Here is a 20,900-nt window from a genome sequence, read left to right as displayed (position 1 = left end):
AATAGTAAGGGTTAATTATTGATCTAGATAAGCACATATTTTTAAAATTTGCATCATGCATATCACTTCATTTTTTAATGTATAAATGAGAATTGACTTTTTACTTTAAACAACGGTCCTTTCTATAATTACATAGTAGACGTATCAATGTATCGATTAAATTTATTTTATGTATATATGTTAAAAATTCATAGAGGTACTTCTAAGTAAAAGAAAAACAGTGGTTTGTAAGTACATGTACATCATTTTAACAATAAGGCGCAAAATATTAAAAAGAAAAAGATTGGAGCGTTTCAGACAAATAAAACATTTATATCATGATCTTTATTGCATGTACTACAAATTAGTTTGATATTCAAATGCATGACAATGATCAACTTTATAATAGTTTTGTTAAAAGAAAAAAAATGAACTGCAAAACAATATTCTTAAATAATGCATAACGTCTTCAAATTATGAAAACTATGTGATTCAAAACATTAAAAAAGTAGAAATGAAAGGTTCTTTGATTTAAACATAGATAATAACAAAATATTGCATTCTATAGCAATGAAAATAATATTTTATGCCACGGGGCATTACAACATGCTATTGCCTCATAGGTTAATTGATTTTACGATGTCCGTTTAAATGTGTTCATAGTTTACTGTGGTTTCTAAGTGCTATTATTCTTTGAAGGCTCCGCTGGTATGCCTCGTTTTTTTCTCTTTTTTTCTTTTCCTTCTTCTTTTTTTCCACAATGCAAATCTCTAAAATATAAAATTTCACTTGATACTTGTAATTGGATTAAGTTTTAATGAGCTCGAGAGCGACAAATATGCTCTATGATAAGCAATTAGATATCTGTACTCACTAAATTGATTTTATTCCCTGAAATTTTATTTACAAGGTATTTTTCCATGAAACATGTACAATAAAAGTCATTTAGTTTGAACACGGATATAGCAAAATCCTGGATGTAGCTAAGTTTTCTTAGGTCTCCCGTAAAATTCTTTACAGATCTTGAAGATTTTTACAGTTATAACGAATTCGGATACAATAAATTTAGCAATTTTATTCTGAGTCCCATAAAGATCAATAATGACCAAAGTTAACACTTTTATAAAGATGTTTTTTACATTTAAAAAGTTTACGCTACCATTCAACACGATAGTTTAAATTTATTTATCATTACATAAATTATTCAACTTAAAATCCGATAATTCAAGGTATCAAAAGAATGAATTTCATTCAAAGCCTCATTTAGCAAAAATTGTAGTCTAGTAAAATGAGACATGTACATAGTGAATTCGCTTTAGTTATCATTATGAATTCGTTATATGGATATAACGAAGTAAATCCATTGGTCCCTGGTACTTCGCTATAACCGAGCGTTACTGTACTGGCATCAAACACGAAAACAACAACAAAACGACAAAGACCTTACTTTTACACTGTGGTAAACAGCAATCATGTTTCGCTAGATAGCGGAAGAGGCGGTATGGAAGGAATACCAGGTTAATAGGGGACGGGATTCTCCAGTCGTAATCATTAATTACTGTGTATCTCTCAAACCGCCACAGCTTCTCCGAGTTCTCCTGTACCCTCTCAAATGTGTAGCTGAAACAGAACTTATTTTTGTCATTTTGTTAACTTATTCATTCATGTTTCATTTGTACAGTGGCCATGTCATTATATAATATTACATAAACAGTCATATCAACAATCAGAATTGACAAAAATTTAAAATTTTTATCGTTAAAATTTTAAAAAAAGATGTACAATAATTTGTATGAATGTTTAATTTTACAGTTGTACATTATAACATTCTTTATAATTTACCACGGAATTATTTAACTAAAAAAACACATCGATATGCGGCATTCCGTAGTTAACACCAAAAGCAAAAACTTGGTTAGAAGAATGACTTATTTGTATGATAATGTTAAATCAAACCTGAACATGGCAATGACTAAGTTGACCAACAGGATATTGGAAAACAACATGTATATCGCCACTATCGCATACACCGTCCAGTCTTCCTGTGGACATCGGGTTTTGGAGAAGTCGGTCTCCCATTCCTTGGGGTTACTGGTACAATCCGTTTGGTTACTACCTAATGACAGTATAAATAAAACGTTCGTTTTGAAAAACATTTTACCATAAGATAAATGTTTCTAATTGTAAAAAACATCCGTTTTTCTTCTCTGTAAAACTTTTGTCCTTTGTTTCTTTTATTCTTAAGGTATTCCATTTCCAACGTAACCCCTCCCTATATTTGCTTTGTTTCTTTTCCCCTTTTATTTTTTTTTTCTAAAATGATTTATTAAAACGATTCAGCCGATTTCAATTACACTTTAATATCTCACTCAAATTTTGTAAGAAAAATCTTGATAATTATTTAGCCGTAATATCAGATCCCGAAACATATCTGAATTAAAGTTTTCACTTGTTCATGTCTTTTTTCCTAAAAAATAGAAAAGACAAAATTGTTTTTCTAAGTTATAGTTGCAGTGCCGTTTGTACATTCTTGAGATTTTAAGCGTCAAAGTCCTGAAGCCAGAATTTACGTGACCTTTTGGTTCAAGTGGTGGACTTGTGGCTAGCGACCGTAGTCAACCCCCGATTGCTATATGTATTTTCCTTAATTGTGTTATTAATTGTGTTAAGATATAAGAATTGGTCTTTGACATGATGGATTTAAACTTATTTTTGTTTTAATGTTATCAAAGTTAATGTTAGCGCCTGTTTACAGTATCAAATTCATTTATACTGAAGATGCCTATATATGTTCTCTTCTAGTTTTCAAAAGTTTTCTATAATAGAAATTCCACACCGTGAATATATATCACTGTGTTTACCAACCAATGTACGATGTAGTTTGCAAAGATCTACGAAGTAATATTTATTGACTGTTAAATCATTCAATGGATAAATTGTTAATTTCAATATTACCACATTATTACAATTCGTACATTACACCATCATGCATATTATACATATCACCATTTGTATAGTATTCATATAAAGGACATGGGAAAATGTGTTGTACCGTTTAGTTCTTCAAGATTCAGATCCCCATAGAGCTGCCAGTACGGATAGTAAATGATGGTCCATATCCTCCAATTAGTCCACCCTCCACTCCACATTGCTTGGTGGTCCGGCCAAAGATTGGCATGGTAATAGATCCCAACTCCAAACACCACAAAAACAGCTATGTAAAGGAATCTCAGAAGGTCTTTCAACTTGAAAAAATATGAACGAATTACTTAAGATGTGTTCATTTTGTCAGTTAATGAGAATTATATCATTTTCTTTATATAAGAAAAACCAAGTTTATGGTTATGTATTGTGTTAAATAATTACTGAACTAAGATTATGCAACACATATACAATGGTTGGAACATTGCAATCAAAATTGTTGCAAAACAGGGATAGCTTACCTGAGAATACATGACACTTGCTAGGGCAAAAATATTATTAAATTCAATATTATTGTTGAAACAGAAAATATTTTTTTTTCATTTCACTGTAATGATGTGTATTTTATTATCAAATACTACATATATAATACTACGGAAATTACTATTTTGACTGAATAGCCAATTTTTTTAAAGAATCATCAATACTGGGAAACGAAGCTGTGTCTATCATAAAACATCAACATTTACATCAAGTGTGACACCTTCTCTCGCTATTTTAACTTAACGGTAAGGTAACGATCTTTTGAGTTTACTTTGTCTTAATGATGACAAATTCATCATGGTGTCTTAATATATACAAATATAGACGTCGGAACCGGGGGGGGGGGGGGGGGGGGGGCTAGGAGAGCACTTAATATATTCCACCTTTTTTTCAAAGTTATACATAACCATAACCAGATTTTTTTTTCCTTGTCAAGATTTTTGTCAAGTATACATGTTGTCCTTCTTTCAATTTGCCTCTGAAGCCACTGTATGCAACATGTATAGGAGATTCGAAAAAAATAACTAAAAATGCTATAAATTTAGCATACAAAATCCTGTGTGAAAAGCTACATTCCTAACTTTCATCTTTTGATATTCACATTCAGTGTATATTTCCATTATGTTCGCATTTGAAATATGCACTTTAAAATTTAAAGCAGCAAAATGTAAAGAAGTAACAAATACCATTTCTTTGATCATGATGAGGGTTGGTCCCAATTTCCTATGGATCAGAAACACTTCCAAAAACCTCAAATACATGACCAGCAGAGAGAGAGCATACATTCGTCTTGCGAGGGTAAAGGTTTCAGATGGATGGAAATGACGTATAAAGAGCGCCACGATGAGCAATAGGTATGACAGTAGGTCAACGACATTCCAGAAATCGTAAATGTATCTTTTCATACGTGAGTAGTATCCTCTGTGGGATCGGCCTCGTTTCTCCAAGCAGCCCTGTTTCAAAAATTGCATGAAGTGAAAGTTATCCATCAGGTGATAAAAAATCTGTCTTTTAATCATTAATTAATATTTAGCCGTTTACGAAAGCTTTCAAGATTTCTATTTTTTAACTTTAGTTATATTGATAATTTGTTTTTTAATTTGAACAAAATAATTCAATAAACCGTGGGTTTTTTTCTTTAAAAGACTTGCAAAATTGAAAAAAAACTTAGATTAAAACAATAAAACAATAAAAAAACAAGATGTAAAGTAATTTACAAAACAGCTGATGATTTCTTCAATAAAATCCCCTGCGCCCCAGAAATAAACAGTATATTCGAACACTCTTGCAAGTATCAGTTGGGAGTAGTATTTGTCTCCGATGCTTGTCAGTACAAATGAGCTGTACATTATCAAAACTGCGAAAAACAGTATCTGAAATATTCAAAAACATATTTCAATAATGTGGAAAACAGATGGAATACAATTAATTTATTGATATCGTTTTTAACTAGTATATGTATGACGTAAAGTTACTTACATAATTAAACATGTATTTTGTAAGAGGAGCGGTAAAGAAATTTTTCGGCTTTCTTATTGCAGACTAGAAAAAAGAAAAAGAGAAAGTTAGACATCACAAATATCCTCATGTTTGTGCTAGTGAATAATTGATTGTCATCAATTGTATATATTCTGTTTGAATTAAACATCATTGTTATAATTCTGAAAAGGCAAACATAAATTCTTCGAGATAATTTTTGATGTATAGTACGGAAATGTTTTCCTAAATACAAATTTGTTGTTTTTAAATGTTATTATTTCTAAACATTTTCAAAATAACTCTTCAAAGAACAGTAGTGAATTGCTGAATTTTTATAAACACATTTTTCAATGAAGAAATATATTTAATTGTTAGTTTTGTGAATCTCATTTATGTCATGGTTACCAGTAAGAACGGCGTGAGATCCGGCGCCAGGTTTTTGTACCACTGCATGTTCATATACTTCTGAGAACAAGTGTGAGCTACAACGTCATACATGAAATTCTCGTAAGCAAAGGTTAATGGGCTCGAGTGAATTCCCCAAACTACTGCCTCGTCATCCATCAAATCTATTGCATGTTGTGAGTCTTCTTCGTACATACTGTCCATAATACCAATGCAACGTTGTTCAAACAATCTACATAAAAAATGTATGAATATAAGATACCACACATTACGTATTCCTAATAAAAAAGTTTTTTTTTTAATTTAAATTAAACTCTTACGTGGTTCAAATTAAACAATAAATGAAATTCTGAAGAAAAAAATTATGGAACTTTTTTTTCTTTTTCTGTACTGCGATAATTGATGATGACTTTTTTTATCTCAATAACCAGTTGTTAGTTGTATAAAATATGATTTTCTATACTTTGAGTGTTTCTCCAAATCAATTGATAGCAATTGTTCCTTGACATTGTTTGCCTTTTTGGAAAGTTTCCGAAGGATTGCCGAGCACACCAGTCCAGTTACTATCAAGACACAAGCAAATTTGATGTTGAAGAGATGTATGCATAATACATGAATGAACTCAATTTCCTTGAAATATTTACAAAATTGAATTAAACAAAGTTTCTTAACAGTGAACCAGCAATGATGGTGAAAAATTAGTTGTCTTTATGTAACTAGAAATAACATGTCAAAAACTTGACCTTGTTTTAGGAAATAATTCTGCATAAGAATGTTGCCGTTCTATAAAAAGTGGACGACAATGGCAAACATTACTATTTTAGATTTATTTTAAATCAAAAGACATTTTTATTTAATACATGTACGCTAACCAATTCGTTCTGATTTTGCACTTTCTTGGTGTCTAAAGGTTTTGTATACAAGTACATGGTTAATAATGTATTTCTCAATATAATATGTAAGTATTCATAATTAAATACGTTTCATAGAGCAGTGTACACATTCCTCTATTATATGTTAATACTAAAATGAATACATTACATAAATGGTTTTCCCCTCTAAGCCAACATATTTCAGCCAGTTCCTTTCGATTTGCGAAAATTGCCCAAAGTAAAATGTCAGACATGTTCGTATCTTTCAGATTTCCGTCGCTTGTTTGTGAAGTTTCACTAGTGATATATTCATTGCTGTATTCTACAAAATGAATAGTCAGTAATACATTGTATGAACATATAAAACTTTAAAAACAAAGTCAATCAATATCGAATAGCTATGTCTAATACTGTAAAACACGTACAGCATTACATTCTAAATACACAGTGTAGTATTAAAAAGCATAAAATACAACAACTGTATCTATTGGTCTAAACAATAAATTTGAAAAAAAAAATAATTATATTTAAATAATGACCAAATAAATGAAAATAATTAATAGATATAGTAATTTTTTTAAAGGTACGCTATTTTCTTGCTCTTAATAGATGCATGCATTCCGAGACGTCATATTACCTTTATATCGCAGCATTTTACGACACAATCCTCTGGCCGCATCAGCTACAGAAACTGATAATTCTGTTAGCTCGTCTACAATATATTTTGCCTCTTGGGGGTTTCCGTGTTTTATTCTTTTCCTCATCATAGATCTGTATTCATGGCATAGTTTCTTTGCTTGTGTTTCTTGTATTTGCTGCACAATAAAATGATTTTATTTCATTTTTAAGTGTATTTGCATACAATTAGACAGTGGTTTTAATACAATTTTGTCGAAAGAAGCTTCGTTTTACTATCCCATATTCAATATTAAAAGAAACTTAACATCTTGAATATTTCAATGTCCTTAATTATATTATATCGCATACATTTGTATATTACCTTTAAAATCCATTGCATGTGTAGGCAATCTTTTCTTTTGAATTTACATTTCTGACAGGAAACGGTCTGGGTTGGAAAAAACGTCATTTAAAAAAAATGAAAATTTGAAAAATATTATTAAAAAATTAACTGAAATAAGATAACTGACCTGTTCATAAAGTTCTGGTAAATTGATCATCTTTAACTTGACGCCTTGGTCCAACAAAACCCTCACGTAATCACACCTATTTGCCTTCAGTGCCTCCAAGAGGAGAACCTGCATCCAAATTATTGAATCAAATTACACAAAGTAAACACTGTTCCAACATATAAACCTATATAAAGACATTGCATCAATGAACAAAGTGTTTTAATTAAAGTTTAAACTCCGTGTACCTTTTTTACAAAGGGTATTTTAATGACAAAAATGGGAGCTCTATCATCTTTGTCAATTTCAAAAAAGAAAAGCAAAACTTACGGGCCCGCATTCTTCTGTTAAGTCCAATTCTTGCAAAAGCTGGTAGCCGAAATAAAAATACAACGGAAGAGATGTAGGACTCGAGTACTGAGGATTTAATACGTATGGTCTTGACTCCTTAAAACCTTCCAGAACTTGGTGAATAATCTGCTCTTCAGGACTGACAAAATTTCGACGCAGAAGTTTCCAAGCCAGCGAGGAGCCTTTGGTTGTGTTTCCGTTCGTTTCCGTGTGAGAGTGGTCTGAGCTAAGGCTTATCTCTTCGTGCTTTTGTATCCCCACACCATCTGAAATATGAATTTATTGATTTTTTTTGTTTTTGAAAAGAAGAAGGAAAAAATTTACATATTTCTTTCAGCAAGAAGCAAGCACATTATATATTATTGGAACTGTTTTACAATAAAGACTTAATTGCCTTTTGATTCAAATCACCTAAAAATAGAAATACAATTAAAAGTATCATGTTTGTCAAAATTGTTAATTATAAAATTTGATCGTCATATTATGATAAACAATTATTTTATGACAGACTAGTTTGAAATTGCCTCAGGTACCACGTTGAATGCATAGAAAATGCGTAGCACATGTGACCACCTATAGACAAAGAGAAGTTAAAACGAAGGTCCTGTTACGACGGAAATAATGATCCAATGTTTCAAGGGGAATGACTCACACACCCTTAAGATCTCGTTTGCATAATTATGACTTAATTATGAGACCTGTCGCTGACTAATTGTTTCAGAGTACTGTAATGCAACAAGTTTAGCAGTTTGTGTGTAAGTATGATGACTTAACGTTGGAGAAAGAGAATAACGAATTAATATACTAGAGGACATGAACACAATATTTTGTTTTTACTTAAAAGGGTATTCATCGCTGTTTGCAAGGCACCTCATAACAACAGAATCTTTTGAAAATAGTAAAAAAGTAAGAAAAACAATAATAAGGCTTTTATAACAGTTATTTTTGGAAAGCAATTGAATAGATGTAACTCTTTGTTTAGTTTTACCGATATTTCCCATTTAGTATTACATTTTTAGTGTCATACCGTACATTTATTTAAGTCTAATAATTCGTCGATTGATGTTATATGGTCGTGCTACAGATTTAGCACAAGTATTACTCTCCTAAAATCTGACAATTTATAAACCTCACTACAGTAATTTAAAAAAAGAATGTCAAGATGAAATACATGTTTATGGCAGGTTAACTGCAGGTCTGTACCTCCTGCTCTGATAAAAATCAAATGGACGACCTGGGAGCTAAAGTGTCATTCATTGAAAAAATCGTATATTTATTGCACACAAAAACTTGTGCTAATTTTGGACTGATAATTAAAACCTTATTAAAACGCAAATTCTGTGAAAACAAATAATACCATTAAATTCTTCATGCAATCGACTACTGATATCGTCTCTTCTCTTGCCTCAGTTTTCTCTGTATTACGCTACCTACCTCGGAAAACAAGTATGTTAAATGTACATCGAGATCGAGATTCGCCATCTTTAAATGTTAACAAATTTCACCACTTCACTTTACAGAGCTGGTGATGGTGTTTAAAAGACTATCAGAGGCAAGTAAAGAGACGTAAAGAGAGGTATTGTATAGTCTGGAAAATTTTTTGAAGGTGCTGATTAAAGTCCTACCGTCTGTGTACGTATGTAGGATATCCTGCAGTGACCAGCAGCTGACCACTGCCTCCCCCACAATGTGGGACAGCATGGCGGGATCGTCTTGATCAAGGTCAAATACTCCAACCTAGAGGCCAGGAAATATAATGGTATACTTTCATGTTAAATGCTATAATCTGATTGGTTTAGAGGCAGATGATAATCCGTTCTATTACCCTCATTGTAACCAGCACACTTGTCAACGGGTTACACTATATAAATAGTGACTGTTTGGGAGAGTAAAAGTTGAAATTTACACCCCGAGAAAACCATTGTCAACCGACGCGAAGCGGAGGTTGACAATGGTATTCGAGGGGTGTCAATTTCATTTCTTACCCTCCTAAACAGGCACTATTTAATTTATTATACTGAATGTCTTAATTTTCAAGAAGACATTACTGCTTTTATATAGGAATGACGTGAATTCTATGGCGAACCGTACGCGCATCGTTTACGCGCATGAAACAATTCGTTATGTTACCCGTTGCCAAGTGTGTTGCTAACCCGAGGGTGTTAGAACGGATTATCAACTGCGCCTTACCCAATCAGAATTGAGAATTAACCATAAAAATATAATAAAACAAAATGTTACATACATGTAAATTATGCGCGTACCGTTTACCGAGAATTCACGTCATTTTTTTTATTAAAGCAGTAAACATTTCTCTTAAATTAACATATCAGTATAATAAAGTAAATAGTGTTTGTTTGGGAGGATAACAGCTGAAATTGCCACCCCTCGAAAACAATTGTCAACCCCCGCTTCGCGTCGGTTGACAACGGTTTTCTCTGGTGTCAATTTCAACTGTTACCCTCTCAAACAGCCACTATTTATATACTGTTATATGCATGTGATTGAACAAAGACATGAAAGCTGTTTTTAACAGTTTTGACTTATATTAAACAAATGCAAGTTTTCTAAGTTACGTCTTTCAGCGGAAACATATGTAAGTTATACTTTTGTCATCAAAACTTGATCTGAACGATTAAATCACATGTTTTACATTATGTGATTAAAACTGTTACCAAATGCAAAAACGATATAAGTGGGATTTTATGGCATGTTCCATTTAAGTTAATTCATACAGAAATACTATTATTAAGTATACTAATAATAAGCAATAGGTCTATGTACTTACCAACTCTTTAGCTTTTCCAATTGTTTTCAAATGTTTTTTCAACTCCTTATATTTCGAATCATCGAATCGAATACCTAATGAAATGCTAGCTTTCTTGCAAAGTACGTTTTTGCTACAAATTAAAAGTAAAAAAAACCCACCATAAGTCATATATGCTTATATGTACATGCTTATCGTAACTAATATTCATTTGTTTTAATCATATTTACCGCTATTAAACATGTTTATCGCTAAAGCAAAACTGCAATGAGTGTTTCATGTGTGGTCTTCAAGCTAGTATATTAAATACATTACTGGTTTTATTTTGTGAAAACAGTTTACGCCCTCCAAACGTCCACTGCGACTTTGATATTCGCAAAGGTTGATAATATCATGTTGCACAACCACAATACAATTTTTACAGTATTAAATATGTATTACCAAAGCATATCTAATAAAGAAATCATGATTAGCTTCATACTTTTCTAAATAGTCGACAACAAGGTCTGCAGCCATTCCTGATCCTTTCATGATGATAACTGGGAGTTTGTGTTGGAGAGCCTTTGCAATATGAGCTATAGTTTCGATGTCACCCTCACATACGATGATTGCTATGGGAACCGGCATTTCTACAATTATGCAATGAACTTAAGATGTTGGTCAATATGGAATAGTGATTAGAACATATTTTAAAATGTAATAAAAAAACATTAAAGCCATTTGTTTTGTAAAAAAGAAATCAAAGGTCTCAAAACTTATCAAAAACACACGAAATAACTTATATTGGGAAAAACATAGTTCGTTTTGATAATGTAATGTTGCTCCATCAGACATGGATACATCATAACGCAATATTTAACGATGAATTACGATATTTCAATGTTGTAAAAAAAACTATCTTCATGGGAATCGTGTAACACCCACTAGTTAACTTGTATCGTAAAAGACACACATGATTGATAATATTATGAATCATCTACTTCCATATAAATTATAAACTTTATGTGTAATAACTAATAGCGTGTATTAATTGACAATTTTAAGCATTCAAACAATTCAACACAACTGTAATATGTTTTTTTTAAGTACATATACATTATTTATAATGTACCATGCATTTACATGAGAACGACTGCAATAATGTTTTATTCTTGACATGTTATATTTACAATATATAAGAATATACGTATGCGTACTGGTGTCCATTTTCTGACTAAAGAAGGAAACTTCTTGTTGAGAAACGAATTTTTCAAAGTCCAACAGACATCCATGTCCTTCTCCATGGGTAGTTTTGAATTCTGTTATTTTTTCTGAGTTCCCTTGGCATGCCTAAAAATCAAATTGTGTTTTGTTTTAATTGTGAGACAAATTTACTATTATTGACTAAATGGAAAAGAGATTTGCTTTTCCTACACCGCTGTTACGTTAAATTGTCAACTAGTTTTCATTCAAACGTCAAGTTGCACAAATAACACAAACACTTGTAAGGGTTTTTGTGCCGGAAATGATTATTTAAAGACCTAAAATAAAAATTAGATGACACCTGTTGTAGTTAAGTTTATCACTAATTTCGGTATACTAGTACATGTACTAACATCTGTGGACAATAACCATACCTTTTTTCCTGCAAGATTTATCAGTTTGACATGTCTATCGGGGTTGTTGATTTTATTTTTAGCAGCCCTGGTCTTAAATTCAATATCCTCATAGTTTCTGTAGGCGTCTCTGACAACCTTGGATATTCCTTGTTTCTTTCCGAGATACAAAATCCAGGTTTCTAGAAAATTGAATATGCACTTTATTTCGAATTTAACGGAAAGCGGTATTAATTTTTATATCAATACTCAATTACACATGCATCATCTTATAGCTAATCAGCATATAATAGCTCAAAGTACTGAAGTACTGACGGGAGTTGATTTAATAGATTATCAGTTATTTCAAAATCAACTTATCTTGCACGGCAATTAGTTTCTAGTCTGTATTTGAATTACGCACTTTTTTATTATATGAATTTTAGACTTTTCCAACAAGAATTTCGCGAAACCCCATAAGAATCATGTTGTGTAATATATAAAGATATATTTAAAACTATGTATAATTAATCGAAGCTATTCTAAAAAAAAAGTATGGATCCAAGCACTATTGATGTCGAACTCTAGTATCGTTTAACCAGACGCTCGGCTGTCTCCGTTAATTTCCGACAAGCAAGAAAGCCTTTCTGCTTGTCGGAGATTTGAGCCGAGCTTTTAATGAACGAGGCTATATCAAACTCTGACGTAGGAATACATGAGACTATAAAAATGTCTTAGTTGTTCGTATTATATAAAATCTGACTATTTTCAAAGTGTTTATTGATAAGTTTCCTTGAAAAACAATGCTTCAGCATACACCACTTTAAAGTTTTCTATTATTTTCAAGATCTAAGTCTTGTCAGCGGTGATGATTTGTGCTTAGATCCAAACACTGTTTCACTTTCGGTTTGCCAGACTAACTGCATAGGAGAGTTGATTAAAATCAACCCCCAAAAACTAATTCTTCAGCTTTGTTGATAAATTGTGTTTTTAGAATTAGTACAGATGTAGTTTAAACCCATCAAGAGGAAACTAGTTTTAAATGTTAAATTTAAAATCTATTTTGTCAGTGCTGTATGATCCTGGTGAGTAGCAAAAACTTATGTTCTGGGTCAGATACTTTGATATGGGCTCCAATGTAGTGCTGTTGAGCAGTTGATGTCATCTATAACTGTGGCAACCATGTAACAATGTGAAACAACTTAGGTCATCCATAACCATAACAACAATCATTCCAGAGTATCAAAAACTTATGTTCTGGGTCAGATACTTTGATATGGGCTCCAATGTAGTGCTGTTGAGCAATTGACGTCATCTATAACTGTAGCAACCATGGAACAATGTGAAACAACTTACGTCATCCATAACCATAAAAACAATCATTCCAGGTATGTGGAGCTGATTAACTATGGAAACAAAGACCCTCCACCTTTTACACTTGTTCACCCAAAACTCTTTATTTTCATCGATTATATTCCCGCCCTTTTTTCCAACAAAATGACACCACCTCATTTAGAGTTCCCACGACGTTTCTCAATTTCTTTTTTCCCCTGTTACTATGGCAATGGGACCACATAACAACAAAATGCATTTATACTCATCAAAGTCTAATAAAATGTTAATTATGAAGAAAATCTATAACAATCGTGGCCATAGAATTGCACTTAATAACTTGGACATTAGTGTGGTAAATGAAATAACAGGCTTGAAATACAACGGGACAATCTTTAGTTCCAAATTAAAGTTATTCATAACATAAACTGTGGAACCTTTTCCTTTAGAAAGAAAACATAAAAGGTAACAATAGGAGACCAGTTAAATCGTATATCTGAAGAGAGGATCACTCAGTCAAAATATTACAGGTAGATACGTCCATGTTCACATACCATGAATTAAACATAACGGGAATAACATGTCTGGATGAAATTGGGTTTTAAATGAATGCTTAGTGTGTTTACACATCGTCTATCGAAACTCCTTCCCTTCTACTAACCATAACAATTTTGATTACTTGTGAAATATAAAATTCGTTTTAATATCTTTAATCCCTTGTTAAAATAGGAATGTGTGAAATGTAATTACAAAATACGTTCAAGTGTTTGTTTATACTGTTTTAAATGTCAATAGAATTATTCCCTGCTGTGGTGTCGGCCAAGTTTATCCACACGACCATAAACAATGTCAAACGTATTTAACTAGATGTAAGTAGAAAAAGAGTTACGTACTACTTTTCATCAGAAAAACAATATTTTACTATATTTTTTAGGAGTCTTCTTTTGCATATCAATAACAACACATTTATTTATTTTTTAATCACAGTGTTTACAGAATTAAAATTATTTAATGTTACTTGATAATCATGTTTAAATTTTCAATTTTGCAGTGACCCAAAAATCAAAATAAGAAGACAATTGTCATTTTTTAATGCTACGTCTGCGGCCTTTAGATTTTTTTTTTCAATTTAAATTCGTCATTTTCATGCAAACATCCACTTTGTCTAATTTCGCTTGGTTAAATGTTTCTTTCATATCTTCGTTTAAATAGTTTTTGACTCTGTGGAGCCCTCATTTTATCCGTATGAGTATTTCACCGTGCCACATCTCGTCGTATTCGATGGCTAATGCGTACATGATCCCTACCTTGAATTAAAAGAGTATGTTAATCGTTTAGTTTTCGGAGCGATGGGTGTCCTGGTGGGTCAATACTATATAGTCAATGGTTTCACATTGTCCCTATTATAGTTGCTACAGTTATACATGTAGATGACGCCAATTGCTGAGCACTTACACCGTGTAGCATATGTTAAAGTATCTGATCCAGAACTCTGTGTGATCGTATGATTAACAATTTATTACTATACACTTCTTCATTTCTATATACCCGCTGTTTAAAGACATTCATGAGGAATATTGTCACATATTCTACAGTACAACCAATTTTAAATCATTTTAAAACTTAATTTACTTCCAATACTTTACTTCCTCAAAAACTCTGAATCATCAATTTAAAATGCTATCAAAAATTCTGAATAATTCATTAGGATATATGATTTTTTTTTAACTTTCGGTTAAAGTTACAACATTCTACCTCCCCCACTCTTTGCCGCCTCAATAAGAGCTGTCTGGAACACTGTCTTTGGCCAGGGTCTGGGGACAAAACTGTCGGAGTCACCGATCACAGAGAACACCATGGTAGGGCTGGTGTTCCCATCATCGGACGTACTGTTTGTAGTTGTCACACCCTGTGTGATTTCGTTCCAAGTAAAATCAACATCACTTGCATCTACCTTTGAAAATATAGACATTAGCGAGTCAATAACGGAAATAAAATAATGAGAATGCAGAATATAATATTGACTGAAGAGTTAAGAGGAATATGCAGTGTTAAACAATTCTATTAATTAATCAGAATTAGGTGGCTTTTCATTGACAACAATGCTTTCTTCTTATTTCAGTATTTTTTGTGATCGGCATCGGAAGATCACAGTTGTGTTCATTTGATGCACCCAGCAAATAAAACTATTTGCACACCGGTTGCACCTTTTACTACTTTATTTAATACACTGACACCTACACAATAGTAAAGTTTATTCATACCGTGCTATTTTGGAAATAGACAAAACCGTGGAATATATCCTATCTATCCTGTTTATTCTATGCACCGTGATGTTTTCACATTATATTAAGAGAACTGGCCATCGATACATTACACGCCAATCATTCCTTTAATTTGATAACTCGTTAAAAATTTGTTTCGGTATCTAAAGTGGAAAACAAGTAGTTTATTTTGATAAGAAATTATTTGCCAGGGTATTGAAACAAGAGATGGAATATTGATTTTATGCTAGTCTGGAGTGGAACTGCAGTCAGTGGCTCCAGTTATCAACGATAAATGAAATGTATACAAGAAGTTCACAAACCGAAGGTGGCCTTTCGATATTGCTGTTTATTACTTTATTACTTATGTTTACATTTATATATTTACTATATTTACAAAAGAAGGATTGATAAATTAACAAAGATCAAGAATTGTAACATTTCAAATTTACATTTTATATGAATATTATTTCTTTTTTTGTCAACTTGTTTTACTTTGTTATTGTGCCATTACAAGTCAGTTAACATAGCATATATATTTTTTATTTGTAATGTTAAAGCCCGATATTATGTTAATGCAAAGGAATTTAAATGACTGTTAGAAAAACAAATATTAGTTGACATGACAATTTCAAAAAGTACGACAGTTTTCATTATCCCTTTATGTAAAAACTTTCAACTTATCATCTGCAATGATGCCTTTCACGTTTGCTATAATTTTTCACCATGTTCATTTTGTACATGAGAGAGAGAGACAAAGAGAGAGAGAGAGAGAGAGAGGTAGACAGACAGACAGACAGACAGACAGAGAAAAAGAGACAGACAGAGACAGAGAGAGACTGAGAAAGAGACAGAGACAGAGAGAAACAGAGACATAAGAGAGAATCAGAGAGAGAGGAGCGAGAGAGAGTCAAATTTAAGTTATAGCGTTATCCAAATACGTTATTGCATATTGCATAGCTCTGTTAGCATTTTATCATTGATAAATTATACAAAATGTTTTATTTAAAAAAAAGGAAATGTGTCTTTTTTATACGGTCAACGCATTAGAGCATTTAATCAATATAGTTACCCCCCCCCCCTTAAAATGTATGAATAATTATCCAATACCATCTTCCTCATCAACACAGACCGATTCTCTCACCATCTTTTAATAATGAATGCTTTTATGCAATTTTTTTCACGACCTAGTTTTTATAAAGAGATTTGAAAAAGATCTAAATCAGGTTGTCGGGTTTTTAGATTGACAAGGTTATTGTATTCACACAACCTTCGTTCAATAATACCTGATATTGAAGTTAAAACCCAACTATAAAAAGAACCATTGCATCGCCGTTCTAGACCAAAGTTTGAAAAGAATAGCTACAAAATTCGATTTTATCTTACTATGTAATTTGGTGTAAAGTGTCAGGAAGAAAAATAATCTGTAAGGGAGATAACATCACTAACTTATGAAGGCTTGTCATTAAGCTAGTTCATGTGCTCTAATAGCGATCATTAAAAATATGTTATGCAGTCTAAATGCTGGTGGTTTTTTTTTACCTGTTCACCTATATTTAGTAAATACATGTATTTCTGCTGCTAAAATCATTTATCTTTAATTGTTCTATTATGATATAGATAATAACATGTACCGTTACCATTTGTAAATCATGTCATTATAATTTTAAACTGCTTCACAAATCATATACATCTTTTTTTTTTTAAAGAATGAAAAAGAGAGCGACAGAACGAGAAAGAGAAAAACTAAAATAGTTTTGATAGGATGCTGGAAAAATTTAACCTTTTAGAGTACATTTGTTTTTTTTTTTCAGTGTTAAAGTGTGAACACTACCTTTTTAACTCACCTAAGCAGAAAGCTCAACTAAGCTTTTCTGATCTTTTTTTGTCCGGCGTCCGTCTGTTTGTAAACTTTTGATATTTTGGACTTCTCGAAAACAACTGAGTCAATTTCAACTTAACTTTGCACGAAGCATCATAGGGTAAATTGGATTTAAATTCGTTAAAATGAAGGATCATGCCCTTTTCTAAGTGAAAGAATTTAAAAAACTTAAAACCTTGATGGTATTATTTAAAATTCTTCCGCTTATAAACCATTTGGCCAGAAAAGCAGAAACTTGTGTGGAAGCATCCTTAGGAACGATAGATTCAACTTTGTTCAAACAATGATCCCAGAGGTAGGATGAGGCGACATTGCAGGGTCAAACTTTTACACAGATGTATACAAAGTAAATCTTCTCAGAAACCATTTGGTAAGAAAATGATAATCTCCAGGGGAAGGGTGGGGCCACAATTGTGGGTCAAACATATACTAAGGAATATATATAGAAATATCTTTGAAAATCTCCTCTTCAGAAACTGATTAACTAGAAAAGCTGAAACTTGTTTAGAAGCATCCTCAAGTTTAATATATTCCAGTTTGTTCAATGTTAAACATGAGAATATCCAGGAGAACAACTATTGATTTTTTTTGTATACAGGTTCTATTATACTAAATTGTCCATGTTCTTTGTGTATGACTGCATAATGCTTAGATTGTACGCTTATAGTGTTGCTCAAGTGATTGATGTGGCATATATACCTCTTTTTTGTTCAATATTCGTTTGCTAACTTTAGATGATAATTGGATTGTATTGTAGCGTCTGATAGGCGTCATCATTTTGAGTTGATATCATCTTTAATTAGATGTTTAACATGAAAGGAAAGGAGACACATTCGTTTTACTCTATAATGTTGTCTATTGTCAGTTTCAGAGGGGAATTAATTGTATATGAATGGAAAGAAACAAACTTTAAATATTTCATACATGTTGCTATATATTTCATATACCATGACTACCTCGTTGAACTAATGGAAATATCTTGACAGCAATCGGAATGATATAGTACTGTTGCTTAGAACGCATTACATGTAAGCAAAGTAATCTTACCAAATAAAATATAAAAACATCAACAGAATAGACGACCATATAAGTATAATATGGTTTTTATTTCACTGTCCAAAATGAGAAAAAAAAAACATAATCGTTTATATTAATATTATGAGGATGAATAAGCGGACACGATCAATTGAATTGGGTTAATTTAGACTTCTAATTCTTTTCAATTTCAACTTCATGCTCTAAATATTTTATTGAGTTCAGATATACATTATTTTCAGGTTTGTTCAAACTACAATTATAACACCACTTTCGTAAAAGGTTGCCGTTACTTTCGTGCATCGGGGTATTGCAACGGTTCATTTTTTTTTCTTTGAAACAAGCAGAACGGTTTTGTTACTTTAAAGTTTTTTACAATGTTGATTTTATATTTTGGTTTTGTTTTTGTTATTTGCTATTAAATTTTGCTCTTTTTTGAATATTTATTCATTTTGATTCTATGAGATTGCTTGACAAAATTGCCTGAATTAAAAAAAAATACCAACCACTGATAGAGATTATATCTCTAGAAAACGATTCCCCGTTATATAAGTTTACTATTATTTTTATTACCATTTTCGAGAGGAGTTGCAAGAGTGAGTTACAAAAATCAATGACTTTTTGCATTCACATTAAAAAATAAACAATATACGTTTAATGCGATGTGTTACTATTGTAATATTTCATGAATCTAAGTAATATTAAGAGCTGCTTATTACTAAAACATATTATTACCTGACTGTCCTGCATCCCTGATGATTGGGGTTTTGTCATTGACATAATCCCTAAAAGTAAGATTTACATAACCATTACATACTGCAGATCCAGACCGACTATTTATTTTTAAATCCTGTACTTTTTATATTGCACTTCCAGACGTTTTGAAATAATAACAAAGGTCTTTAATATCAATCGGTGCATTTAAACCTGTTTTTTTTAATCTGGCATCAAAAGAAATGTCACTGGGTAGAGAAATTCAATTATTTTCAGATAACCCTTTTTGGTTTATATATTTGGTTTTTTGGTAAACCCATAATCTAAGTGTACGTTTGTATTTCTCAATTTACGAATACTAAAATGTGGTATCAAAACGTTAAAGTAAATTAAGCAGGCAGTATTATTTTTGCAAGTTCGAAAACATACTATATTTGTCATATATTTCTTACACAGAAAGTAACTACGGTTATCATATTATTATTATTTTTATCGTCTCGTTGTCCACAGACACTGCAGTTAACATGGAAATAAATTATGCAATGATTTTATTTCTTTTTTAGATAGAGTAAAAAATTAAATGCATATGAAATATTAATATTGTTGTTATTAATTCGCTTTTTAAGTGCAATTTTTGACACAAATATAAAAAAAAACCTCTAAAAATAGTTTCTGATAATAAAATAATAAAACAATAGTTTATATATTTTGTGTTTTGTATTGTGTCTAGTTAAAGTATGTATGTGAGAAAAAGAAAAACAGAGAGAGAGAGAGAGAAAGAAAGAGACAGACAGACAGACAGACAGACAGACAGACAGACAGACAGACAGACAGACAGAGGGAAGATATCAGTAGCAACAGAATAATTAAGTTGATTTAACAAATTATCTCTGTGAAATTGTATTCTTTTACAAGCCGCACTTGGTGTTCCGGTTGACATCATTTGGAATGTATTCCTTTGATGAATTCAACATGGTAAAGATTTTTAAAGTTTCAACTTGAAGTAAACATAAACCAATCGGTTCTTCATGTGTGGCCACAATTTAGGAATATCACGGATATCGCCCTCGTTATTTTATTTAAATATTCAAGACAGAAGTTCAACAAATTTAACTTGAAACACAACGTGTGCATTGAAAATGTGGACTACATTGCAAACTTATCAGGAATCTAATAGATTTTGTCGTAACTAATTGTTTGCTTGTGAGCCGAGAACATTCGACAGTTAGGTAAAGAAGTTATAAAGGCTGAAGATTCAATTAAACAAAAAAAAGAAGATTTTTTTAAAACTACGACCGTCAAAAATGTTTGAAAATGATCTCAATGGAAACAATTTTTGATCGTGATATCAACAGTTCCGTTTAACTTAAAAATACACTTACTAATCCGTTTCTTTGAGCGTTCTTGATATTCTATTGATTCTTGCAGAATCATAAAGTGTTTAACAGACTGCAGTCGCTGTATTTGTCCCAGTGACATTGTACTAGTAATTAGATTTAAAAAGTTTTAACCTTATTAGTGTTTTTCTAAATTTAGAATAAGGAGTTTTGTTCTTGTTTTTTTTTAGGGTAGAATGTTTATTAATGTTAAAATATCACTTTCATATATTGATGCAGACCCTACATAATCTTGAATATACACCGACCACGGTCTC

At 31.6% G+C, this 20,900-nt stretch overlaps 1 protein-coding gene across 1 annotated transcript; it reads right to left on the bottom strand.

Moving 5' to 3' along the window:
- Positions 1-296: 296 nt before the first annotated feature.
- Positions 297-19,404, bottom strand: LOC128171911 (transient receptor potential cation channel subfamily M member 2-like). The gene is made up of 21 exons (XM_052837680.1): positions 19,268-19,404; positions 15,107-15,305; positions 12,062-12,222; positions 11,642-11,774; positions 10,927-11,074; positions 10,467-10,578; positions 9,304-9,415; positions 7,658-7,944; positions 7,349-7,456; positions 7,201-7,266; positions 6,838-7,015; positions 6,370-6,522; positions 5,792-5,891; positions 5,329-5,560; positions 4,924-4,986; positions 4,662-4,817; positions 4,131-4,397; positions 3,032-3,224; positions 1,936-2,095; positions 1,427-1,599; positions 297-749 (listed from the first exon to the last, which is right to left on the bottom strand). The coding sequence occupies exons 1-21, from the start codon at positions 19,310-19,312 to the stop codon at positions 637-639; spliced, it is 3,159 nt and encodes a 1,052-aa protein (XP_052693640.1). The 5' UTR covers positions 19,313-19,404; the 3' UTR covers positions 297-636.
- Between the last annotated feature and the right edge of the window lie 1,496 nt (positions 19,405-20,900).

The sequence above is a fragment of the Crassostrea angulata genome, chromosome 2, assembly GCF_025612915.1.
Source record: "Crassostrea angulata isolate pt1a10 chromosome 2, ASM2561291v2, whole genome shotgun sequence".
NCBI classification, from domain to species: Eukaryota; Metazoa; Mollusca; class Bivalvia; order Ostreida; family Ostreidae; genus Magallana; species Magallana angulata.
The sequence above is the reverse complement of the archived record's forward strand: the minus strand, read 5'-3'. Positions and strand labels throughout refer to the sequence as shown.